This window comes from Phyllobates terribilis, unplaced genomic scaffold (assembly GCF_046119375.1).
Source record: "Phyllobates terribilis strain yellow unplaced genomic scaffold, ASM4611937v1 Scaffold_11__3_contigs__length_659146591, whole genome shotgun sequence".
NCBI classification, from domain to species: Eukaryota; Metazoa; Chordata; class Amphibia; order Anura; family Dendrobatidae; genus Phyllobates; species Phyllobates terribilis.
Genome location: NW_027362771.1, coordinates 103781343 through 103809181, shown reverse-complemented (window position 1 = coordinate 103809181; position 27839 = coordinate 103781343). Strand labels below are relative to the sequence as shown.

The following is a 27839-nucleotide window of genomic DNA, read 5'->3' as shown; positions in this document are numbered from 1 at the left end:
TCCGGAAATCTACCTCCCCGGCGGGGGCAGGCTTCTTTTTCGTCAAAAAGAAGGACGGCTCTCTGCGTCCCTGTATAGACTATAGAGGCCTTAACCAGATCACGGTGAAGAATAAGTACCCCCTTCCGCTCATTCCGGAGTTATTTGATCGTCTGAGGGGGGCTAGAATCTTCACCAAACTGGACCTCCGTGGGGCGTACAACCTGGTTCGTATCCGTCAGGGGGATGAATGGAAGACGGCATTCAACACCCGGGACGGCCACTATGAATATCTGGTAATGCCCTTTGGTCTCTGTAACGCTCCTGCCGTCTTTCAAGAGTTGGTCAATGACATCTTCCGGGACCTTCTCTACTCCTGCGTAGTGGTGTACCTGGACGACATCTTGGTCTTCTCTCCGGATCTCCAGACGCACCGGAGGGACGTTCGTCAGGTCCTGCTCAGGCTCAGGCAGAATCACCTCTTCGCTAAATACGAGAAGTGCCTCTTTGAGCAGACCTCGCTTCCATTTTTGGGCTACATTATTTCTCAGACCGGCCTATGAATGGATCCAGAGAAACTGTCTGCCATCGAGAAATGGCCTCGACCGGAGGGGTTGAAGGCCATTCAGCGGTTCCTGGGCTTCGCCAACTACTACCGCCTCTTCATACCACACTTCTCTTCCCGGACTGCCCCAATTTCCGCGCTCACCCGTAAGGGTACTAATCCCAAAGAGTGGCCGCCCGAAGCAGAGGAGGCCTTTCTTTCCTTAAAACAGGCCTTCTCTTCCGCCCCGGTGCTGCATCGCCCGGACGGCAACAAGCAGTTCTTCCTGGAAGTTGACGCCTCCTCCTCTGGAGCCGGAGCGGTACTTACTCAAAAATCATCTTCCGGGAGGATGGTAACTTGCGGCTTCTTCTCTAAACTCTTCTCCTCCTCAGAGCGCAATTATTCCATAGGAGACCGAGAGTTATTGGCCATCAAACTGGCATTGGAGGAGTGGCGTTACCTGCTCGAGGGGGCTCTTCACCCGGTAATAATTTACACTGACCACAAGAACTTGGCTTACCTCCAGCATGCCCAGAGACTTAACCCGCGCCAAGCCCGGTGGTCCTTGTTTTTTGCTCGCTTTGATTTTGTTCTTCATTTTCGCCCGGCTGACAAAAACGTCAAGGCGGACGCCTTGTCTCAATCCTTTCTGGTGTCTGATCTCGAGGAAGATCCGAAACACATCATCGATCCCGCCAGAGTAATGCAGGTGGCTCCCGTGAGTCTAAATCGTCTCCCTCCCGGAAAGACGTTCGTATCAGTACCTGATCGGGAGAAGATCCTTCACTGGGGTCACTCGTCTAAACTGGCTGGCCACGCCAGTCAGAAAAAGACCCTCCAGCTTATTACCCGGCACTACTGGTGGCCTACCCTGCACAAGGACGTAATAGACTTTGTTTCTGCCTGTGTGTCCTGCGCCCGCAACAAGGTTCCGAGACATCTGCCAGCCGGTCGCCTCCTTCCGCTTTCTGTACCTGCTGCCCCCTGGCAGCATATAGCAATGGACTTTATAACTGACCTCCCAGTCTCTGCCGGTTGTACTGTCATTTGGGTGGTCGCTGACCGCTTCTCCAAGATGGCTCAGTTCGTTCCCCTGCCAGGCCTCCCGTCTGCACCCGAGCTAGCTAAAGACTTTATTCGTCACATCTTTCGTCTTCATGGCCTGCCCCTCCACATCGTGTCGGATCGTGGGGTACAGTTCACCTCACGCTTCTGGAGAGCCACTTGTAAACTGCTAGTCGTCACCCTGGACTTCTCTTCCGCTTACCACCCACAGTCCAATGGTCAAGTGGAGCGGATCAATCAGAACCTGACCAGTTACCTCCGGCACTTCGTTAATGCCCATCATTCAGACTGGGTGGATCTCCTACCATGGGCCGAGTTCTCTTATAACAATCACGAGAGCGAATCCTCCTCCAAATCCCCATTTTTTGTAGTCTTCGGTCAGCATCCTCGGATTCCTTTTCCTGTCTCCACCTCTGTGGACAACCCGGCTGCGGAATCTCTCGTTAGCAAATTTTTCTCCATTTGGGAGAGTACCCGATCCGCACTCCTTCAGTCGTCCGAACGGATGAAAAGACACGCTGACAAAAAACGCCTGGATCCTCCACAATTTCGTCCTGGAGATAAAGTCTGGCTCTCATCTAAATATGTCCGACTCAAGATACCTTCTTACAAGTTAGGGCCTCGGTTCATCGGTCCTCTGGAGGTCATCAGTCAGATCAACCCGGTGGCCTATAAATTGAAACTCCCGGCCAACTTATGGATCCCTAACTCCTTCCATGTATCTCTCCTCAAACCTGTGGTACTTAACTCTTTTTCCAAGTCTACAGGTACGCCTCCTGCTCCGGTTTCTGCTGAGGACGAGTTTGAGGTAGAGAACATTCTTGCCACCAAAAGGGTAAGAGGAAAGACCTTTTTTCTAGTAGATTGGAAGGGGTTTGGTCCTGAGGAGAGAACGTGGGAGCCCCGGGAGAACATCCATGCCCCTCTTATCCTAGCTAAATTTCTGTCTGGCCTAAAAAAGGGGGGGCCTAAAGGGGGGGTACTGTAGCGCCGGCGTCCCTGCCCTCTGCTAGGCAGGGACGCTGTTCCCCTCACCTCTCTGCTCCGTGCCCGGCGTCCTCCTCCCGCTCTGCTGGCAGCGCGCGCTCCTTCCCGGCCACTGTGCTTAGGGCGCGCGCTCTCCCTCCCTCTTAAAGGGGCCGCGCGCGCCGTCCTAAGGAGTCCCCGGCCAATGGCCGGAGGACTTCACCATATATAAGGCACCTCCTCCAAAATGGAGGTGCCCGAGCAATGTTGTTGCACTGTTCTCTACTCTGCTTCAGCCCTCAGGTCCCGTTGCCAGTTACATGCCAGATACCTGCCAGATTCCTGCCAGCTCGCTGTCTTATTCCTGCCTGATATTCTGCTGCCTGCCTGCTAGCCTGAGGTCCGACGGTCTGCCTTACAACTCCTGTCAGTCTGTCTAAGGACCAGCTTGCCCGCTCACCTGGGAGCGCACATCAGCTACCTGCCTGCTTGCCTGAGGTCCGACGGTCTGCCTTCCAACTCCTGTCAGTCTGTCTATGGACCAGCTTGCCCGCTCACCTGGGAGCGCACATCTGCTACCTGCCTGCTAGCCTACCTGGAGGCTCCGCCATCACGTGCTGTGACCACCTGCCTGTCCAGTGACTCCTGCCCGCTCACCTGGGAGCGCTCATCTGCTGCCTGTCCGCTAGCCTACCTGGAGGCTCTGCCGTCACGTGCTGTGACCACCCGCCTGTCCAGAGACTTCTGCCCGCTCACCTGGGAGCGCTCATCTGCCACCTGTCTGTTGGTCTTCCTGGAGGCTCCGCCGTCACATGCTGTGACCACCCGTTTATCCAGAGACTCTCGCCTGCTCACCTGGGAGCTCACGTCTACCATCAGCCGCCACAGGTCGTACCAACCCTTTACCCAGAGACAGCCCCGGTCACTTGCCGTGACCATCTGCCCGTTCATCCAGAGACTGCCCCGGTCACTTGCCGTGACCATCTGCCCGTTCATCCAGAGACTGCCCCGGTCACTTGCCGTGACCATCTGCCTGTTCATCCAGAGACTGCCCCGGTCACTTGCCGTGACCATCTGCCCGTTCATCCAGAGACTGCCCCGGTCACTTGCCGTGACCTCCTGCCCATTCTTCCAGAGACTGTCCCGGTCACCTGCTGTGACTGCCTGCCTGGTCGCCACCCGCTCCCTTACAAGGACCGCCCCCTTGTATAGTAGCTCAGAGGTTCCGCCTCCCAGACCCGTTACAGATCTTCTCAGCATTATTTTTTGCCATTTTCATCCTGTAAAAATCCTTTAGATTCTTTGACTTTTCTTTGACTTTTAATATACCCCCAAAATCCTTTCTTATTGCTTTTGTCATCTCTTGCAAGCCTAAATTCATTATGAGCTTTAGCTAATCTGATGCGTGCCCTGAGCATTATATTCTTCTTTAGATATGCCTCCCTCTTTTCATTTGATAAATATTTATTTCTTTCTTTTAAGCATGTGTTTAAGTTCTGTGTTCATACATCCTGGTTTCCTTAAATGCTTCCTATTCTTCCCTATTTTAGGGATTGTTAACGATCGCGCTTTGAGAATCTCATCTTTCAAAATTTCCCTTCCTTCTTGGACATTTCTGTCCTTAAGGACATACAGCCATTGGACCCCTCCTATCCTCTTTGAGTTCCATAAAATCTGCCTTTCTGAAGTCCAACCTTAAAGTCTGACTCTTCACAGGTCTTCCTCCTCTAGTTATCCAAAATTCTATGATACCATGATCGCTGCCTCCTAGGGTCCCAGCCACCCTTACCTCTTCAACCATTTGCTCCCTGTTTGTGAGAATTAGATCCAAGGTAGCAGATCCCCTTGTTCTCTCTTCTACCTTTTGGAAGATAAAGTTGTCAGCAAGAGAGGATAAAAATTTGCTGGACCCGTTAATTTTGCCTGAGAGAGATTCCCGACAAATGTCTGGATAGTTGAACTCTCTCAAGATCGCTATGTCATATTTTTTTGATAACTTAGCCATCTAATGCATAAAGAGTTCATCTATATCTTCAGCTTGCCCAGGTGGCCTATAGTAAACGCCTACAACGGTGTCCTTTCTGTTGTTCTCTCACTGTATTCTTACCCAAACAGTTTCCACAGAACTCCCAGTCTCTGAAGCTTCTATCTCTGTGGAGATATATGCTTTTCTAACATACAATGCGACCAGGGCCGGCTCCAGGTTTTTGTGGGCCTTGGGAGAAAGAGTCTCAGTGGGCCCCTTTAACACATACCACGATTCATGATGCACAGATACCGCAGAGAAATATATGTATAGTACAAGGCCAAAGATTTCACTTCTTACATTACATGACCGATATCTATTGTAAATTCCACAATAGCTCAGAAACCAGAATCGCTCCATACAGAATACTGGGCCCCATATAACGCTCCATACAGGATACTGGCCCCCATATAACACTCCATACAGGATACTGGCCCCCATATAATGCTCCATACAGGATACTGGTCCCCATATAACACTCCATACAGGATACTGGCCCCCATATAATGCTCCATACAGGATACTGGCCCCCATATAACACTCCATACAGGATATTGGCCCCCATATAACGCTCCATGCAGGCTGCTCCCCCCACATTATGCCCCACGCAGGCTGTTCCCCCACATAATGCCCCATGCAGGCTGTTTCCCCCATATAATGCCCCATGCAGGATGTCACCCCCCCTTATAATTCCCCATGCAGGATGTCACCCCCCTTATAATGCCCCATGCAGGATGTCATCCCCCCTTATAATGCCCCATGCAGGATGTCACCCCCCCTTATAATGCCCCATGCAGGATGTCACCCCCTTATAATACCCCATGCAGGATGTCACCCCCGTTATAATTCCCCATGCAGGATGTCACCCCCCTTTTAATGCCCCATGCAGGATGTCATCCCCCCTTATAATGCCCCATGCAGGATGTCACCCCTCTTATAATGCCCCATGCATTGTCACCCCTCCTTATAATGCCCCATGCAGGATGTCACCTCTCCTTATAATGCCCCATGCAGGATGTCACCCCCCTTATAATGCCCCATGCAAGATGTCACCCCCCCCCTTATAATGCCCCATGCAGGATGTCACCTTCCCCCCCTCCCTTATAATGCCCCATGCCTCCATACATTAAAAAATGCTGCCGCTGCTCCGGACTCCTCACCCGCACCGGCGTCTTCCCGCTCTGCGCTGTGACGGCTCAGGAGAGAGCGTGGTGGAAAGACGTCACCGCGCCCTCTGACTTGAGACGTCACAGTCAGAGGACACGGAAGAGACCGGAGCTGCTGCGGAGGCACGGAGAGAGGTAAGTATTGTGCCGGCTCTCAACAGTATTTTTCACTGTATGGCTTTCCCTGGCCTTTTGCTTCCCTTCCCACAATGTTCTAGTTTAAAGCTCTCCTGATGAGTGTAACAAGGCGACTTCCAAATATGTTTTCCAGCTTTGTTAGGTGGAGTCCATCTCTAGCAAGTAGTCCATCATATAGGTAATTAACTCGTGATCCAGAAATCCAAATCCTTGCTGATGGCACCATCGACGTAGAATCTTGCTCCACCTCCTTGTTCCATTGCCATCCACTGGGAGGATGGATGAGAAGACCACATGCGCTCCCAGTTCTTTCACTTTTTTGCCTAAGTCTTCAAAGTCACTGCAGATGGTTTCCAGGTCATTTCTTGCGGTGTCATTTGTCCCCACATGTATTAGCAGGAATGGGTAGTCATCTGTAGGTCTGAAGAGTCCTGATATCCTGTCAGACACATCTTTAATTTTTGCACCTAGAAGACTGCACATTTCTCTTGAAGTTATATCTGGTCTGCAGATAGCGGCCTCTGTTCCTCTCAATAGGTGATCCCCATGACCACCACTCTCTGTTTCTTCTTTACAACATTTTTCTTTCTCCATCCAAGAAGACTCTGAGTGCTTACAAGGTTGTTCTTTGTGGGCAAAGTCTTATCTTGATGTATTTGATTTTTATTATTCTGCGTCAGAGCCTGGTACTGGTTCCTGAGTAGTATGGGTGCACTGCAGACTGCCTCCCGATCCTCCTGCTTCTCTGGGTCACATGCTTCCATTCCTCTGTTTCTTCAGGTACACTACAAATTTCTTCTCTTTCTGTATTCTGAAGAGATACTTCTGCTCTGTCTAAGAACTCCTCACCTTCCTTAATAATTTTCAATATACCGTATTTTTCGGACCATAAGACGCACTTTTTTCCTCCAAAATTTTGGAGGAAAATGGGGGGTGCGTCTTATAGGCCGAATGTTGGGGGGGGGGGTGTATATATATGTAGGGTGTGGGGGGGAGCGGTAGCGGTGGAGGAGCGGGGCACAGGAGGCAGCAGCCACCTGCTGCAGCCTACACTGTCTCTGCTGCTAAAGAAAATGAATATTCAGTACTCCCCACGGCGAGGCTCCTGCTGCTGCAGGAATCGCCTGTGCCCGCTGTTAAAGGACATGAATATTCAACACAGTCCCGGCGTGGGGAGCAGTGACTTCCGGCAGCTGATCTCTCCTTCTGAGCCGCGCATGGCAGTGACGTCATGCGCGGCTCACATGGAGAGATCAGTGCGGGCAGACAGGACGCAGCGCTGGAGGAGAGAGAAGAAAGGTGAGTAGGAGTGTTTATTTTTTTTATGTGCAGCCTGATGGGGATTAGGGGGACCATGCATACTAGGATAAGGATGAGGGGGCCATACATACCAGGCTAAGGATGAGGGGGCCATACACACCAGGGTAAGGATGAGGGGGCCATACATACCAGGGTAGGGATGAGGGGACCATACATACCAGGGTAACGCTGAGGGGGCCATACATAACAGGATAAAGATGAGGGGGCCATACATAACAAGATGAAGATGAGGGGGCCATACATACCAGGATAACTCTGAGGGGGGCATACATAACAGGAGAAAGATGAGGGGGCCATACATACCAGGATTAGGATGAGGGGCCATACATACCAGGATAGGGATTAGGGGTGCCATGCATACCAGGATAGGGATTAGGGGTGCCATGCATACCAGGATAGGGATTAGGGGTGCCATGCATACCAGGATGGGGATTAAGGGTGCCATGCATACCAGGACGGGGATGAGGGGTGCCATGCATACCAGTACAGGGATGAGGGGGCCATGCATACCAGGACAGGGATGAGGGGTGCCATGCATATCAGGATAGCGATGAGGGGTGCCATGCATACCAGGATGGGGATTGCTGTGCCATGCCTACCAGGATGGGGATTGCTGTGCCATGCATACCAGGATGGGGATTGCTGTGCCATGCATACCAGGATGGGGATTGCTGTGACATGCATACCAGGATAGGGATTAGGGGTGCCATGCATACCAGGATAGGGATTAGGGGTGCCATGCATACCAGGACAGGGATGATTGGTGCCATGCATACCAGGATAGGGATGAGGGGTGCCATGCATACCAGGATAAGGATGAGGGGTGCCATGCATACCAGGATGGAGGGGTTCCATGCATACTAGGATGGATGGATGCCAGGCATACCAGGATGGGGATCGGGACCACATATAAAAGGAAGTGGGGGGGGCATACATACCAGGATAGGGGATATTGTCAGAATTGGGGGATATTACCCCTATACCAGTGTCAACAGAAGACCCCCTCCCCCTTAAAAGTGCATCATGAACACATTTTTTGCTTCATTTTTTTAAAATTATTTTCCTCCTCTAAAACCTAGGTGCGTCTTATGGTCCGGTGCATCTTATAGTCCAAAAAATACGGTAGCTATTCTCTCTTCTAGGCTTTGCAACTTTTCCTCCAACAGGGACACAAGCTAGCATTTCTGGCAAGTGAAGTTTGGATTTTCTACTGGTAAGTCTGTGAACATGTAGCATGCAATGCAGCTCATCAAATGGCTACTGGCCTCTTCAATGTTCTTAATGTTTCTATGATGTCAAAGCGGTGAAGATCGTGTAAAAATTCATGTGGTTTTCCGATGTCCTTCTGTCCAAAGCAACGCCCAAAATTCGGTGTTTTTTGAGTTTGTGAGGTCTCCTCCCCTACTGAACAAAACAAATTTCAGTGGAATAACCGTAAAGACCGGTGCGCGGTTTGACAATTCCCTTCAAGCAGCTCGATCCAGCTACACCCAAAAAGCTTCAGACTTGCGAAGACTCTTCACTCTTCCCAGACTGCATCAGGAATATGCAAATTATCTCCCTTGAGCTTCAATTCCTGTGTACCTAGTCAAAAATCCAATGACATCCAGCATGGTAGGCTTTTTAGATAACCACTCACTTAATGGAGTTGTGGAAATGTAGACCAACTCTGACAAGGCATTGTCAGGCATTGCAAACATTCCCAGTAGGTTATCAGTTGCTGCTTCATCCTGGAGGATAGTTCCAACCCTCTCTCCAAGAGTATGGATCAACACAGAAAACAAATGAGGAAAGGAATCTTTCTTACATCTTTTGGTGCCTCTTTCTTTCATACAAAGTGATGGTGAACCATTCAGTTTAATACAGGTGCATCTCACAAAATTAGAATATCATCAAAAAGTTTATTTATTTCAGTTCTTCAATACAAAAAGTGAAACTCATATATTATATAGAATCATTACAAACAGAGTGATCTATTTCAAGTGTTTATATCTGTAAATGTTGATGATTATGGCTTACAGCCAATGAAAATGTGGCACCCCGGGGATCCGGTTGCCACAGTGGCATTGCCTCCCTCAAAAGAGGTAATGCCATGCCTGGAAGCAAGCAGGGATTCCCTAGTCAGGTATACTAAACATGCAACACTTTCCTGGCTCCAGACCAGCAAGAGGAGCACCTCCCCTTGGCAACTGGGATCTGGGGGCAGGGTTAGTTAGTCTTAGTGTGAGGAGTTGAAGCGAGGACGTCGAGGAGAGAGGAGCTGGGGACTGGAGCTGCGCGACAGCTCGCCCCAGAATCACCAGCACAGAAGAACCGGACACCGGAGTCTGAGGCTGTGGGGCACCGAAGGCCCAGCAGTAGAAACCAGAGGGCAGGAGATTGCAGGTCTCCTGGCCCCATCAGACGCCCGGAGGCTCAGCAGTACTGCAGGGTCCAGCACCGCCACGAGGGAGCGACGCAACAGCAAGGCCCGAACTGCCTGCCATACGGGTGAGCACAGAAACGCTGCACTCAGGGACGTGGGCCACCGCACCGCTGCAAGTAGCAGGGCCAAAGAGTTTAGTGGAAAGGGAAGGCCTCCAACTTCACCTGGCAAGGAGGATTCTTTACTTGCTTCCAGGCTGCCCGGGCTTCCACTTCTAGCCAGTACCCTAGTCCCGGCTTGTCTAATCAGCACCAGTAAAGACCCTGGGACTGCACTTCCTGGTCTCTGTGTTTCTTGCTGCGCCATCAACCCCTGCACTACAACGCCCAGCACAACCTGCAATATCCACACTGCCCTGGAGCTAGCTGTTCCTGTGGAGAGCCACACTATCCCTGCTGCAGTAACATCAGCTCCAAAGGACCTGCTCCGCAGCGGTGGCTCCCTTTAGCCGCATTCCACAGATGGCATCACGAACTCTATAAAAACACTATAAATCCCCTATCCATAACTCCTTTTATTGACCGCCCTGGGTCACGGACCGGGTCACCGCCACTGTGACATCCCCCAGCATCGACCGGCCCGGCACCGGGTACCCCACGGCCCAGGGGGCGCGTCAAAAACACAAAAGTCATTATCTCAAGAAATTAGAAAAAATAACAAAAAACACCTGCAAAGGCTTCCTAAGCGTATGAAAAAGGTCCATTAGTCTGTTTCAGTAAGCTCCACAATCAAGGGGAAGACTGCTGATTTGACAGATGTCCAGAAGGCAGTCACTGACACACTCCACAAGGAGGGTAAGCCACAAAGGTCATTGCTAAAGAAGCTGGCTGTTCACAGAGTGCTGTATCCAAGCATATTAATGGAAAGTTGAGTGGAAGGAAAAAGTGTGGTAGAAAAAGGTGCACAAGCAACCGGGATAACCACAGCCTCGAAAGGACTGTTAAGAAAAGGCCATTCAAAAATTTTAGGGAGATTCACAAGGAGTGGACTGCTGCTGGAGTCATTGCTTCAAGAGGCACCACACATAGACATATCCAGGACATAGGCTACAAGTGTCGCATTCCTTGTGTCAAGTCACTCATGACCAATAGACAACGCCAGAAGCGTCTTACCTGGGCCAAGGAGAAAAAGACCTGGACTGTTGGTAAGTGGTCCAAAGTGTTGTTTTCAGAGGAAAGTTAATGTTGCATTTCATTTGGAAATCAAGGTCCCAGAGTCTGGAGGAAGAGTGGAGAGGCACACAATCCAAGCTGCTTGAGGTCTAGTGTGAAGTTTCCACAATCAGTGATGGTTTGGGGAGCCATGTCATCTGCTGGTGTCGGTCCACTGTGTTTTATCAAGACCAAAGTCAGCGCAGCCGTCTACCAGGAAATTTTAGAGCACTTCATGCTTCCCTCTGCCGACAAGCTTTTTGGAGATGGAAATTTCATTCTCCAGCAGGACTTGGCACCTGTCCACACTGCCAAAAGTACCAATACCTGGTTTAAAAACAACAGTATCACTGTGCTTGATTGACCAGAAAACTCGCCTGACCTTAACCCCATAGAGAATCTATGGAGTATTGTCAAGAGGAAGATGAGAGACAACAGACCCAACAATGCAGACGAGCTGAAGGCTGCTATCAGAGCAACCTGGGCTTCCATAACACCTCAGCAGTGCCACAGGCTGATCGCCTCCATGCCACGCAGCATTGATGCAGTAATTGATGCAAAAGGAGCCCCGACCAAGTATTGAGTGCATTTACTGAACATACATTTCAGTAGGCCAATATTTCAGATTTTAAAAACATTTTTCAAGCTGTTGTTATAATGTATTCTAATTTACTGAGATAATGACTTTTTGGATTCAAAATGGGTCCAGAAGCTTCTGCGGTCTCCCATTTTGGTCCAGCTGGGGCTGATGCTGCTCAACATCATCATCAGCCCCAACACCTATCTGGTCCACGAGATGTGCAGATTGTCTCCTGGGTATTTGTGCCTAGCAATGTTAAGCATAGGTTTCAGAGGGAGACAGGGCTTTTGTGGTCTAAGTCCAGGATTCGTCGCATTGAGCATGCCCATGACCTGGCGGATCATGATTGGTGGTTTGGCACCCACCTGACCCAGTGACCTGGCACCGCCTGATTGGTCCACGGGTAGCGTCACCAATGGCGCATCGGTGGGCAGGGCTTAGTCTTTAAAAGGCCCGCCCACAAACACGACGGCGCGCTCTGATTATTGAGCAGTGATGCTGTTGTGTGGACGACTCTGTTCCACGTGTAGTTTCCGCTAGGCAGGTTAGCTCCATAGAGGCAGGTGGCTTCGTCTAGCAGTCTGGCTCAGCCAAAGGGGTCGCCTAACACTCCGAGCAGCCTGCAGACGTCCTGTTCACGGCTATCGTCTGTCAGACACGTGGCGTAATACCCTGCAGTCCGGTAGCACGCCGGATGGAGGCACGTGTACCCGTCGGCGTAGTCACACATGCATCCTAGCGCCGCCAGTGTAGTCCCTGTGTAGTTAACAGGGCTACCGATAGTTTCCTGGTTGCACATCTCCCGTGCTGTTAACGGAGATTGAGCGAACCGCTATGCCTGTTCCTGTGTGCAGTAACACGGAAGAGTTTATCATTTAAGTTGGTTGCTTTCCGTTTCACCCAGAAAGTGTTCTGCAGCAGTCCTCCAGGCTGCATCGCGGACTCCGGGGTCGGTTGCGTTCCATTATAATAAAGTTGTCGGCAACCGCCCTCCTAACACAGTGGCTTCCAGTTCACTAATATCCTTGGGCTGTCAAGAAAGTGATCCAAAAAGTTAAAGGGGTTTTCCATTTCAAGGAGAGGGGACCCCAAACTTTATAAAATATCTAAAATAACAAATAGTAGGTACTCACCCTCCGTGGGTGCAGTGATGGCTTCCCACCGCTGCTCGGGTCTTGGCGTTTTGAGTGCAGAGATGACACCATATTGACAGCATGCATCACCGCTGTACCCTATCTCTGAGCTCAGAGCATGAGCTGCTGAACTCTGTGATTGGCTACTGCGGTGATTTGCATTGTTGACATGAAGCCACTGCTGTAGCCAAAATACCAAGACCCTAGCAGCGGCACCGAGATGGCACTGAATCAAGGGAGGGTGAGTACCTGCTCTGTTTGACATTTTAGGTATTTTGAAGCATTTGGGGGAAACCCTTTTAAGAGCTGGAACCCCTGCTTTGCACATACAAAAAAAATGGAACAAAAAAATGTAAAGGTATGGAAAGTTCCTTGAGATACAGTTGGAAACAAGGTTCACAAATTCAAAGTTAAATTAACATTGACGATACAATCCAGATGTGGCAGAGGGTAGAAATTATCACTGGCTGCCTCTAAATTCCTGAGGAGGCAGGTGATCAAAATACCCGGGCTGTGGAGTTGGTAAGCCAAACCACCAACTCCGACTCCTCAATTTCCCTGACTTCTGACTCCGACTCCAACTCCGACTCCACTACTCCACAGCACTGCCTCACTACTGAGCGTGTACATAAAGTGCAGCACAGATTCATCTCAACTAAAAGCCGAGATTCTTAGATCAGGAACAGAACAGACATTTATAGGACATTTCATTACTTTTCCAAATTCTGATGAAAACATTTACAGCACATCCTCCATTGAACTACTGTACCACTTTATTAAATATTTTAGGAGTAAAGTTACTGCAATGACCTGCAGCATGATTTGGTGGCAGCAGGCACTGATAATTCGGTTTACACTCAGAAGCTCATACTAAAAGCTAAAGGTATCCATGCCTGTACTCCAAGAAGCATACCTCTTTTCACTCAACAGCATAACGAAGGTCATCTCTAATATGCTTAAAAGCAATATAAAATAGCCTCATAAGTTTTCGTATTCTTTTCTGTGAATCAATGAAACAAAACTGAAACTTTTCAGGCATTTGATTCCTCATTATGTCTGGTAGAGGAAGAATGAAGCATACGCTGGAAAGGACACCCTGCCTACAGTGAACCATGGTCGAGGCATTGCAAACTATTACTGCAGTGTCTTCAGTTTTGGATAAACCATTGTAGAATAATATGATAGGAGATTGTGACAGGCAATTGACCATGACTTTTTATTTTCCTTCTGACTTTAGGACACTAATGGTGGAACAATGATCTGGATCCTGTGCCTACTTCCTTTGCTTCTATATGGCGGTGGCCAAGGTAAATGTTTTTTTTCTTGATCTTAGTCATAAACTGATTAGCTGTTTTAAAATTTTTAGATCCATCATGCATAATGAATGCTAGCACAAATTAAATAAACTCACATATAAATGAACAATAAAAATAAGACACATGACACCAAATAATTGATAAAGTAGGTGGCACTGTTTATTAAGGCTAAAACATAGGAGAGGGAGGGTGGAGCCATATCCACTATAATTGCTTCTTATGCTATGTGCACATTGAGTTTTTTGAGGAATCCAAAAAAGACCTGAAAAATCGCCCAAAAAATGCTTGAAAGACTTTTCCTGTCCCTTACTATTGAAAAAGGAATTGGTGTTCACAAGTTCAACATTTTGATTGCTTTTAATTAGCATCAGTTGTCAAAAACGTTTAAAAGAAGAGACCTGTCGATCTATGAAGCCGCTCCATACTTTATAATAGAAGTCAATGGGAAGGCAACAAAATGCCACAAAGACACATAAGTCATCTTTTTGAGCATTCTGTAAGGGTTTCTGAAGTGTTTTTGGCTCATAAAACAGTACAATTTTATTCATTGCCTAATGTTCACCCACAAAAAATGCTCAAAAAGATTTACAGAAAATGCTCCCAAAAATGTTAACAAAATGCTTCAGGACAAAAAGCGCTTAGAATAATCAACATAGAAGAAACATTTCCTGAAGCTGTTTCTGCTTGAAAACCCCATTTTTCACCACCCCCAAAAATTCAGCGTAACATAACCCTATAAAGAGGAGCTCTTTCCATCAATGATACCAATGAGGATGCCAATAAACACCTCACGCACCCAGGAAAGATGGCTCCAGAACTGATTCATGCCATCCCTTCAGTTGCCCCTTAGGTAACACTCAACATGTACCAGTACTAAATGGAAAATGAATAGGGGCAGGGAAGGGGATAAATAGACAGAGGAATATGTCAAATGGTTTGTTTTATTCCAAAAAGAGCAGGAATGGCATAACCCTTTAAATTATTAGGACTGCACCACCATCTGTAGCCCAAGCTACTTGCTTTACCTCTGATTTACAGGCACTAGTGGACTGGGGTTTCTGGGGCCTCTAAGGGGGTTAAAATGTAGGCCACCACTCACTTACAAGAAGAGTGGATGATTTCCATGATTGTGTTAACCTGGTTCCAGTGGACTGGTGATGTCTGGCATTACTGGCCTCTGCAGTCTTGTGCTGTATATCATTGAGGCCAGTGTTGAGGTATACAAGATATCTGTGACGCTGAGTCACTTCTCACGGACAAGCCGTGAATTGGGATAGTCATGGAGCCAGAGGTCAAAAGACAGGAGGGTATGCCATAAACAGTGGGAAGAATCAAATACGTAGTCAGGTAACGGCCTGAGGTCAAAATACCAGGAGGATAGCGGATCAGAACTAAGGAGTTAAACAAACAGATGCTCAGAACTAGGTCCAAGGTCAGGCAACGAAAGATCATCAAGCAAAACACTAGGCACAGAGAAAATAAACCACATTGAGCTAAAGCTAAATCTGGTTGAGGTCTGGAACTAACAGCGGAGCTAAGTAGCCAGGCAATCACCTGGGACAATGAACACCTGGAGACAGCCCAGCTCCTCCCAGTCTCAGATTGGACATCTGAGGTGTCAATCAAAACACCGACAGCTCAGCACGCCCCTGCACCAGACTGGCCACTGAGCTGTCAAAGTACTGACAGCTTCAGTACGCCCCTGTACCAGATTGGATGGCTGAGCCATCAGTAACTATGTCCCAGACAGACTGAGGGGTGGAATCGAAACAATATTACTGTTACAGGATTGGCCACGAGAATCCAGGATGCAGAGCTAGAACTACAGGGGTTAAACAGGTATAGTTTGATTACTAGTTTTATTAACATTTGTGGCAGTAGATACATTTTGAACAGGGATGACACCAACAGCACTTAATAGTGTGCATATCTTCCTTCTTCAGGAGCACAATGCTCCCCCACCTACTATCTTCCTGTTTACTAGAGGGAAGTGCACTCCTGAAAAATGACAGTTCTAATCAGCGGCATTGGCATGCTGCTGATCTAAATTGTGCTCTCTCTGATGTAACAGGTAGCTTTGCCTCTGCAGTATCGAAAGAACATATGGGCACTGAAGCTTGTCTGATCCAGCAATCAATATACTTGCAATAGATGAGTCCCGTGCACCACTCTGTTGTCCGTGCACACTTGGTGCAACCCTCCGCAAGGTTGTAGTAATATATAGAAGTCCAGGAAACAGGGCACTAGACATCCTCCTTTGGTAACTTTATTAGTACAGAAATATCACAATGTTTCGGCCCAGCAGGGCCTTTATCAAGCTATAAAAAAGAGAGAGGGTGCAGTAATTCAGTTTCAGAGCTGCACTTTCAAGCTCTGAAGCACAGAGCTTGCAATAGTGAGCTCCTTGTCAAAGAAACCGTTCACCTCAGATAGTCTGCAGAGGTGTCCAGTAACCTAAGCAACTAGTTGTATACTATAATATTTATAATTACTCCGTTCTTAAGAATGGAAAAGATTTTAAATAAGGTTTAAATAGCAAAGTTACTTGTTATTACAAGCACTTTACAATTTTACCCATTTATGAATTTGTGAGAAACCCTGTAAAAGGGTAATGTGCACAGTTGCTTGGGAAAGGCTCCATGTGGGGACTTTTTCACATTTACATTTTATCTTTGTTTGAATGTCATAAAGCACAGAATCCTCAGAACCTTAGCATTTCGTAGTCAAACTACATAATGGGTCTCATTTATTAAAAATGACAGAATAGAACAAAAACATAGAAAAAAACAGCCAATCACAATGTAGCTTTCATTTTTCCAGAACAGATTAAAGAATGACACCTAAGTGGTAAATGTTGTTTTTCAGTTGCTGCAAACAGTCGACCAGTTATTCATGATATTTTTGTAGCAGTATATGAAGATTTACCAATTGGTAAGTGACACTTTGCTTAGTAATTAATTGTAAATAATTATTGCACTCTATTATTAACGGGAATCTGTCAGCAGGTTTTTGCTATGTAATCTGAAGACAGCATGCTGTAGGGGTTAAAACACAGATTTCAGCAGTGCCTCTCTTATCAAGCTCTGAGGTTTTGTTTGCCTCTAATGATTGTTTTAGCACCAGCAGCTTATCATTGTTGTGACTCAGCATAACAAGGGGGCGTGCCTCTGGCCGACACACCCCCTTGTGTGATAAGCAGCTCACTGTCTATGGACATTGTATATACAGAGCCTCGTGTGGGCGGGGTTAGCTTTCTCAGCTCGCCTTCATTGCTAAATCTAAAAGGTCTGATCGTGTCAGAACGGCTGCACCCAGTAATCTAAGTGATACCTCGTTGGATTCAGCTTCTCTTTGCCTCCATCAGACTGCTCTCACATGAGGTAGCAGAAAACTGGTGACAGATTCCCTTAAAAATTGTTTGAAATATTCATGTCAGATATAACTGTAGCTTATTTGTAGCCTATTATTTTAAAACCATTTTTAGTTGACCACAATCATATTATATGTTGCACAATTTAATGGATACATTTTTTTTAATTAGCACATTTTTACCACCAATATTATTATATGGATGAAAGGTGCAAAAGTGCTCTTTTCTTTTTAGAAAACTCATATAGCATCACCAAATGGAAGAGCTGTGCAATTGCTATCTGCAAGAGCCTATCTTATACCCTCTTGATGTATTCTCACAACTGCTTCCAAGATTGCTGTGCACTGGCGCATGTCTACTTCCTTCTTTTATATCTATATACAGCATAAGGGCTCATTCAGATGAGCGCATTATATGTCCATGTGTTGAACGTATGCAAAACCAATAGTATATGGACAGCTCACTGACTAGTGCTAGTCAATGGGGTATTTCACATGAACGTTTTTACCAACAGACCAATGATCTGTGTATAGGTGCATCTCACTAAATTAGAATATCATCAAAAAGTAAATTTATTTCAGTTCTTCAATACAAAAAGTGAAACTCATATATTATATAGAGTCATTACAAACAGAGTGATCTATTTCAAGTGTTTAATTCTGTTAATGTTGATGATTATGGCTTACAGCCAATGAAAACACAAAAGTCGCTGTAATGCACACGCCCGGGCTGAGCGGCGTGTGCGTGTGATTCCACTGGACCGTGCCGGAGAGTGAATGCCTGGAGGGGCGTAACTAGGTATTCACCCGATCCGACCAGGGTCGCACGACGGCATACGACGCCAGTGCACCAAGGAGGAACCGAGCAGAGGGACCAGGTGCTACTCCAGGACAGACCCCGGACACAGCTGTTGACCCACACAGGGGAATACAGGAACAGACAGGTTAGGCTGGCACACAGACTGGTGGGTATAGGCAGGCATGACTGGTATGCAGGCAGGCGGGTATGCAGGCAGAGGGGTACAGGCAAGCATGGCTAGAGTGCAGACAGGGAGGCACTAGCAGGTAGGAACACAGGCGTGATAGGACCCAGTACACACTGGGACTCAGGAACAGAACCAAAGATGTGGCGGACAAACACAGCAGAGTAAGGCCGCCCAGAGTGGTGAGTGAGAGTAGAGCAGGACGAGGCTGCCTGGAGCTGTGAGCGAGAGTAGAGCAGGACGAGGCCGCCTGGAGCGGTGAGAGAGAGTAGAGCAGGACGAGGCCGCCTGGAGCGGTGAGCAAGAGTACAGCAGGACGAGGCCGCCTGGAGCGGTGAGCAAGAGTAGAGCAGGACGAGGCCTCCTGGAGTGGTGAGCAAGAGTAGAGCAGGACGAGGCCGCCTGGAGCGGTGAGCAAGAGTAGAGCAGGACGAGGCCGCCTGGAGCCGTGAGCAAGAGTAGAGCAGGACGAGGCCGCCTGGAACGGTGAGCAAGAATAAAGCAGGACGAGACTGCCGGAGCAGTGAGCAAAGGGTCAGAGCGGAGCGAGACTGCCGGAGCGGTGAGCAAAGGCAGAGCAGGCTAGAACCGCCGGAGCGGTGAGCAAAGGCAGAGCAGGCTAGAACCGCCGGAGTGGTGAGCAAAGGCAGAGCAGGCTAGAACCGCCAGAGCGGTGAGCAAAGGCAGAGCAGGCTAGAACCGCCGGAGCGGTGAGCAAAGGCAGAGCAGGCTAGAACCGCCGGAGCGGTGAGCAAAGGCAGAGCAGGCTAGAACCGCCGGAGCGGTGAGCAAAGGCAGAGCAGGCTAGAACCGCCGGAGCGGTGAGCAAAGGCAGAGCAGGCTAGAACCGCCAGAGCGGTGAGCAAAGGCAGAGCAGGCTAGAACCGCCGGAGCGGTGAGCAAAGGCAGAGCAGGCTAGAACCGCCGGAGCGGTGAGCAAAGGCAGAGCAGGCTAGAACCGCCGGAGCGGTGAGCAAAGGCAGAGCAGGCTAGAACCGCCGGAGCGGTGAGCAAAGGCAGAGCAGGTTAGAACCGCCGGAGCGGTGAGCAAAGGCAGAGCAGGCTAGAACCGCCGGAGCGGTGAGCAAAGGCAGAGCAGGCTAGAACCGCCGGAGCGGTGAGCAAAGGCAGAGCAGGCTAGAACCGCCGGAGCGGTGAGCAAAGGCAGAGCAGGCTAGAACCGTCGGAGCGGTGAGCAAAGGCAGAGCAGGCTAGAACTGCCGGAGCGGTGAGCAAAGGGTCAGAGCGGAGCAAGACTGCCGGAGCAGTGAGCAAGGCAGAGCAGGCTAGAACCACCGGAGCGGTGAGCAAGCCAGAGCAGGCTAGAACCGCCGGAGCGATGAGCAAAGGCAGAGCAGGCTAGAACCGCTGGAGCGGTGAGCAAAGGCAGAGCAGGCTAGAACCGCCGGAGCGGTGAGCAAAGGCAGAGCAGGCTAGAACCGCCGGAGCGGTGAGCAAGGCAGAGCAGGCTAGAACCGCTGGAGCGGTGAGCAAAGGCAGAGCAGGCTAGAACTGCCGGAGCGGTGAGCAAAGGGTCAGAGCGGAGCAAGACTGCCGGAGCAGTGAGCAAGGCAGAGCAGGCTAGAACCACTGGAGCGGTGAGCAAGGCAGAGCAGGCTAGAACCGCCAGAGCGGTGAGAAAGGCAGAGCAGGCTAGAACCGCCGGAGCGGTGAGCAAGGCAGAGCAGGGGGGACAGGGCTCTGTTCACACAGAACAGACAGGAAGGGAAAGGCAGAACTAGATACCCACAGGGTACTTGCAGTGAAGTAGCGAGTGGACCACAAACTCACAAACGGGAGTACAGTGACAACGAGCAGGAGTTAGGTGCGAGTTCAGACTCTGCAGAAAAAGGAAAGATACGGACATAGAGAAACACAGGAAACAGGCTAGAAGAGTATACAGACAAGAACAGACACAGTAGCAAGATACAGGAGCGGGTCTAGGTATGCAGCCTCTAGAAGGTGGGAGGAACAGGCCAGGAGCGTGTTCAGACAGGACAAACAAGATACAGGAGCGGGTCTAGGTATGCGGCCCCTAGAAGGCGGAACGAACAGGCAAGGAGCGTGTTCAGTCAGGCCTGGAAATACAGCCCCCAGAAAAGGCTGACATGCAAACATAGAAGGGGACCTGGCACATTCAGAGTGAAAGAGCACACTGAATGAAACACAATGCTCAGGCAGGGATTCATTGGAGCAGCTGGGTTAAATACCAGGTGACAGACAGCAATAGGCTGAGGACGCACAAGGGGTGTGCCTGCAGCAGATACAAAAAGCAGGAAGTGATCGGGTGCCGCCCTTAAGCAGCAGAAAGACAAGCAAACAGACAGCATGGAGGGAAGCCAGAGAGACATTCTGGATTGGAGATCAAGTGCGCGCTCTTGCACAGTGGGAGATGGACCACTATGCAAAGACGCCGCCAGGTATGTTACAGTCATTATCTCAGTAAATTAGAATACTTTATAACAACAGCTTGAAGAATGATTTTAAAATCTGAAATGTTGGCCTACTGAAATGTATGTTCAGTAAATGCACTCAATGCTTGGTTGGGGATCCTTTTGCATCGATTACTGCATCAATGTTGCGTGACATGGAGGCGATCAGCCTGTGGCACTGCTGAGGTGTTATGGAAGCCCAGTTTGCTTTGATAGCAGCCTTCAGCTCGTCTGCATTGTTGGGTCTGGTGTCTCTCATCTTCCTCTTGACAATACCACATAGATTCTCTATGGGGTTAAGGTCAGGTGAATTTTCTGGTCAATCAAGCACAGTGATACTGTTGTTTTTAAACCATGTATTGGTACTTTTGGCAGTGTGGACAGGTGCCAAGTCCTGCTGGAGAAGGAAATTTCCATCTCCATAAAACTTGTCGGCAGAGGGAAGCATGAAGTGCTCTAAAATTTCCTGGTAGACGGCTGTGCTGACTTTGGTCTTGATAAAACACAGTGGACCTACACCAGCAGATGACATGGCTCCTCAGACCATCACTGATTGTGGAAACTTCACACTAGACCTCAAGCAGCTTGGATTGTGTGCCTCTCCACTCTTCCTCCAGACTCTGGGACCTTGATTTCCAAATGAAAATTGGAACTCTGGGACCTTGTGGAGTATGTCAATGACTGCCTTCTGGACATCTGTCAAGTCAGCAGTCTTCCCCATGATTGTGGAGCCTAAGGAAGCAGACTAAGGGACCTTTTTAAACGCTTAGGAAGCCTTTGCAGGTGTTTTTTGTTAATTATTTTAATTTACTGATATAATGACTTTTGTATTTTCATTGGCTGTAAGCCATAATAATCAACATTAACAGAAATAAACACTTGAAATAGATCACTCTGTTTGTAACGACTCTATATAATATATGAGTTTCACTTTTTGTATTGAAGAACTGAAATAAATTAACTTTTTGATGATATTCTAATTTAGTGAGAAGCACCTGTAAATAATCGTGACATGCACTAATCTGATTCATCTTTTGGAACAGACTTGCCCTTTAAGCTCAATTGGTTTGTTAAAAAATTCAGTGAAATTATTAACATAGGGAATGTATTTGGCTTTGCATAAGTGTTTAAAGTACATGTATAAAACCGGATTCCCTAAGGATGTACAAAAAAGGCATACGGATGGCATACAGATGTACAAAATAAACATATGGATGGCATACAAATAACGAAAATGGACGATGAAGAGTTATCAGTTTTTCTCGATGCAAAATTAGACGACTTTTCATATATTAGTCTGAACCCAGGATAAGGCAATTCTGCCAGGTTACTCTTTTGAAATGCATTATAAGATAGGAGTTTGTGCTGAGTTCAGATATATAGAGTAAATACTATTTTTATTGATTTATAGTTTTGATTTATTAATAATATTGATTTATTGTTTTATATAAACAGGTGTTTAAATGCTAGCAAAATATGCTGCTTTTTAGGTCATTAAACCCACAGTTGTGCTGGGACACTTGACTGTAAGGGCTCGCTCACACTGGTGTATAATAAGTAGGAGTGCAATGCAAGAAAACATTGCATTGCACTCTGACCAATGTTAGTAAATGAGTCAGTGCTCATCCGCAAATTTTTTTCTCAGCTCGGATCAGACTGAGAAGAAAATTGCAGCATGCTGCGATTGTATGCGAGAACCAGATCACACTCGCCAGTGTAAATCAACGGGTGCGAGAAAAAAAAAAATCGCACGGCACACAGACCCATGCGTGTGCCGTCCAATTTTTACACATAAATCTCAAGGGAAATCCGACATTTGATCAACCAAGTACAGTAAATTCACAGCCAGAACCGTCAGAATCGAATCGATACAAATACGTCAGTGTGATATATAATCATCAGTGCTTTGCGTGTGTAGTTTTTTGTACTTGTATTTATCTAACAAATAAATAAATAAAAAAATGATGTAGACCCCCCTATTTTAAATAACCAGCTAAGGGAAAGCAGTCAGCTGTGAGCTGGTGTTACGCTCGCGCCCGGACTGACTGGCATGAGTGTGATTAGTTATCCCACTGTACCATGAACCAAGGAGTGCCTGGAGGGGCGTAACTAAGTATCAACCTGATCCGACCAAGGTCGCACGGCGGCTCAATCGACTCCGTGAACCAAGGAGGAACTGAGCAGAGGGACCAGGTGCTACTCCAGGTCAGACCCTGGTCACAGCTGTTGACCCACACCGGGGAATGGAGGAACAGGCAGGTTAGACTGGCATACAGACAGGTGGGTATTGGCAGGCACAGCTAGTATGCAGACAGGTGGGTACTGGTAAGCACGGCTGGTATGCAGACAGGTGGGTACTGGCAAGCACGGCTGGTATGCAGACAGGGGGGAACTGACAAGCACGGCTGGTATGCGGACAGGTGGGTACTGGCAAGCACGGCTGGAGAGCAGACAGGGAGATGCTGCCAAGTACGGCTGGATTGCAGACAGGTAGGTACTAGCAGATTGGAGCGCAGGCTGGATAGGGTCCAGTACAGACTGGGAGACAGGAACAGAGCCGCAGATGCGGTAGACAAGCAGAGTAAAGTGAAACCGCCGGAGCGGAGGACAAGGCAGAGCAGAGCAGAACCGCAGGTGCGGTGGACAAGGCAGAGCAGAGCGAAACCGCAAGTGCGGTGGACAAGGCAGAGCAGAGAAAAACCGCCGAAGCGTTGGACAAGGCAGAGCAGAGAGGAACCGCTGGAGTGGTGGACAAGGCAGAGCAGAGCGAAACCGCAGGTGCGGTGGACAAGGCAGAGCAGAGAGGAACTGCCGGAGCGGTGGGCAAGGCAGAGCAGAGAGAAACCACTGGCGCGGTGAGCAAGCAGAGCAGAACAAAACCGCAGGTGCGGTGGACAAGGCAGAGCAGAGCGAAACCGCCAGAGCGGTGGACAAGGCAGAGCAGAGGAGGAACCGCCGGAGCGGTGGACAAGGCAGAGTAGAGAGGAACCGCCGGAGCGGTGGACAAGGCAGAGCAGAGAGGAACCACAGGTGCGGTGGACAAGGCAGAGCAGAGAGGAACCACCGGAGTGGTGGGCTAGGCAGAGCAGAGAGGAACCGCCGGAGCGGTGAGCAAGGCATAGCAGAGCGAAACCGCCAAAGCGGTGAGCAAGCAGAGCAGAACAGGGCTGACGGTGCAGGCAGAGGACAGGGCTCTATTCACATGGAACAGATGGAAAATACAGGAAGATGGCTAGAACACAGGAGGTAGATACGGAGGAAGGGAAAAGGGACAAGCAGAACCAGATACACACAAGGTACTTACAATGAAGTAGCGAGTGGACACAAAACTCACAAACAGAAGTACAGAGACAACGAGTTGGAGTTAGGTGCAGGTTCAGACACTGCAGGAAAAGGGAGGGTATGGACATTGAGACAAACAGGTAACAGACTAGGAGACAGTTCAGACAGGAACTTATACTGCAACGAGATACAGGAACGAGCCTGGGTATACGGCCCCCAGGGTGGCGGAAATGGACTAGAAGTCACAGAGAACAGGCCTGGGTATACAGCCCCCAGGGTGGCGGAAACAGACTAGAAGTCAGAGATAACAGGCCTGGGTATGCAGCCCCCAGGGTGGCAGGAACAGACAAGATACAGGACAAGACCTGGCAACTCAGAGGCAAGGAGCACACTGATAGTTAGTGTTGCTCAGGCACCTCCTTCAGGGTGGAGGGGGTTTAAATATCCAGAGACTCACAGCAATAGGCTGGAGACGCATTAGGGGTGCGCCCACAGCAGCTATAAGAATCAGGAAGTAACCGGGCCGCCGCCCTAAGCAGTCAGACAAGAGCCATGCACACAGCATGGTTTGCAGGCTAGACTGATGGGTAAGATTGCGGTCTTGCTTGGTGGGATGTGGTGCACTATGCAAGCACGCCGCCAGGGATGTTACAGTACCCCCCCTTTACGCCCCCTCTTCTTCAGGCCTGCAAGGATCTTCTGCAGAGAATTTGGAGGCCAGTCCTTCTCTTCAAGAGGATTAGCTCTTCTGTCCACTAGAGGAAACGAAACGGGTCTCATCATCTTGGTGACTAGGATGCTTCCTCCTATCAAGCCATCCTCAGCAACAGATGAAGTGGGTGAAGTACCAGGGACAGCACACAGGAAAGTCTCTCTCCATTTGTTATCAGGTAGCACCCTGGTGGATTCAGGAGACAACTGGAGGTCCTCCGCCTGGTTGGAGGGGTGCAGAGACTCGGGGGTAACCACCGCCTTGACGTACACTTTGCCAAGCTTACTGGATGAAGTGGGCGGTGTACCAGGTACCGGGTGTAGGAAAGTCTCTCTCCGTTTATCAGGTAGCACCCCGGGGAATTCAGGAGACAACTGGAGGTCATCCGCCTGGTTGGAGGGGTGCAGAGACTCGTCAGTAATCACTGCTTCAAAGTACACTTTGCCAGACTTACTGGATGAAGTGGGTGAAGTACCACGTACAGGGTGTAGGAAAGTCTCTCCCCATTTGTTATCAGGTAGCACCCCGGAGGATTCAGGAGACAACTGGAGGTCCTCCGCCTGGTTGGAGGGGTGCAGAGACTCGGGGGTAAACACCGCCTTGATGGACGTAAGACCAGATTTATTAGGCACGGAGGGTCCTTGCTTTGGGACCATCTTCAATCTGGTTTTAGAGATGACATGTCTGTGAAGTGGGACGGTACCTGTAGCGAGATCATTGGTACAATCATCGAGAATGTGTGGGGACATCGCCTCCGCTTCTCCTCCTTCGGAGACTTCAGCGCACAGCGAGTCAGCGACTAGCAGATCTGGTGAAGAAGAAGAAGAAACTGCTGACTGTCCTGAAGATATGGGGACTGGACAGCCCTTGTACCTTAGCAGTCCCCCAGGATACACCATGCAGGATCTCCAGACCTGAGCGGGCACTAGATCTCTCGACTCTGGACGACCTGTGGGTAAGCCATTCAGCACCTGGAATGTGAACTTCTTCATGTGTAATGTTCCAATCTGGAGCTTAATTTGTACAGACATATTTTGACTGTTTCTGAGTAGGGCTCGTCCTTCCACTGACAATGCCCAAACCGGCTTCTGGAGTTTTCAGACGGGAATCAGACACCGACTCTTTAAGGGTTTAAGCCCGAAACTTCCGGTTAATCCGAGGCCTTCACTTGCCACGGAGACAGTCATGGTCATCTGTGGAGAGGAAACACTTACGCCAAGGGCAGCCTCTCCTACAGGCCTAATGTCTTGGGATTCTCCAACCTTCGCTGGACAAAGACCGTCAGGGGGTTCCAAACAACCACAGTGGTACCGCAATCCAATTTTGTGACTGAGTTCTGGCCTCTGCTTTGCCTGACGAACATAGTCATCCTTCATGGATTCTGTGTGGAAAGCTGCCTCTACAGGCTGGGGAACAGGAGGTCTTTGGGAGGACAGAACCTGGCGTGACGGTTTACCTCTACGCCTTGCATGTCTGGACTGCTTCTTGAGGTTGGGAAGAGAAGTATTTGCTAGAACTCTCCTGTTAGGTTTTTTCTATCTTGCTGGTCACATGACCTTTTATGCCTATTTAGTCCTGCTCCGCCCTCCTCGCCTTGCTGGACTTCATTGTAATTTCTACTCTTAAGCTAGCTGGTGCTTAGTTACCTTTCTCAGTCAGTTTAGCTAGGTCTTCGGACCTTTATGTTCTATGTTGTGTGTTTGTCTTTTACTGCTACAATTTCTGCTAGGAGGTGTCCAACTTTATCCCAGTCCCTAGTTCTTGTAGGGATCCCTCCCTTGCATCTATAGGTCTTCGTACAGACTAGCTGAGGACTTTAGCGGGTCTGATCGCAGGATCAGGTTCCCCGTTACATCATAGGGATCTAGCTTAGCTCTATTGTAGGGACAGATCTCCTTTCTTTCCTTAGTGCTTGTAGCAGATCATAACAGTAAGTCCAGCCCAAAAATATCTCTAAGGAAAGACTTCCAGTTTCCATCATGGTGTCGGTTCAGGATTTGGCTCAACGCCTGCAGGGACTCTCTCTGAAGGTGGCCGAGCTCCAACAACACGTGAGTAGCTGTTCTGGAGCACATTTTGTGGAGCCAAAGGTACGTTTGCCTGATTTATTTTTTGGTGATCAACAAGAATTTTTTTCCTTTAAAAATGCTTGTTTGTTGTATTTTCATTTGAGACCCAGATCCTCTGGTGATGAATCACAGCGCATAGGGTTCATAATGTCACTTTTGCGCAAAGAACCTCAGGGATGGGCCTTTTCTATCCAACCTAGTGATCCATGCTTTAGATCAGTGGATAGTTTTTTTTCTGCTTTGGGTTTGTTCTATGATGATCCTGATCGTGTCTCATCAGCTGAGACTGAATTGAGAGGTTTGAGACAGGGATCAGGTAATGTGGAAAAATATTGTTCTCACTTCCGTCGGTGGTCTGCCCAGGTGGGGTGGAACGATTCAGCTTTGAAAAGTTTGTTTCTTGCGCGGCTAGGTGAAAGGGTTAAGGATTTGCTGATTGCTTATCCCACACCTGGAAACTTGCAGGAGGCAATGCAATCAGCTATACGGGTGGACAGGAGACTGCGTGCAAGGGTTAATGAGAGTAAATCCTCTGCCATGTCAGCTCCGAGTCTTGAGAGGGTCTGTACTGACATTGGAGAGCCGATGGAGATTGGGGCGATGGCACCCCGCTCTCAGGAAAAAGACCACAGGTCTTCTGAAGGTTTGTGCTTTTATTGCGGGAAATCTGACCATTTTATTAAGAACTGTGTACTTCGTATGAACAAAGAAAAAAAAAGGTCAGTTACGCCCATATAGCCTGTTTAAATACTAAGGGTGTATTTCTTTCTGCTACTACTGCTGCTCAGGAAGAATTAATTGAATTTCGGGTATTTGTGGATTGTGGTTCTACTCTGAATGTGATTGATGGGGGATTCTTGGAAAAACTTAAATTAAAACCCAAACCTTTGTCATCCCCTATTGCTGTGGTTTCTGTCGATGGCTCTCCCTTGAAGAGTGTTACTCACAAGGTCTGTGAATTTCCCCTCACTATTAATGGTGTTCACCAAGAGAATTTGGATTTGGTAGTGTTAAATAATTTGCCTTCTCCAGTAGTTTTGGGGTTGCCCTGGTTAAAACTGCACAATCCTGTACTGGATTGGTCTACCAATGAAATTAAGTCCTGGAGCCCTAAGTGTTATGACAAGTGTTGTAACGGACGTATTGCTGCGGTGGAAAAAGGGGAATTACCTGTACCTAT

The 27839-nt window shown here is 48.7% G+C and overlaps 1 protein-coding gene across 1 annotated transcript in view; it reads left to right on the top strand.

The window, feature by feature from the left end:
- Positions 1-27839, top strand: part of CDHR2 (cadherin related family member 2) — a 436943-nt gene that overhangs the window by 22492 nt on the left and 386612 nt on the right. Inside the window, exons 2-3 of the mRNA XM_073651379.1 lie at positions 13734-13803; positions 16678-16743. Coding sequence (XP_073507480.1) covers positions 13752-13803; positions 16678-16743 — 118 coding nt within the window. The 5' untranslated portion in view covers positions 13734-13751. The remainder of the gene's footprint in view (positions 1-13733; positions 13804-16677; positions 16744-27839) is intronic.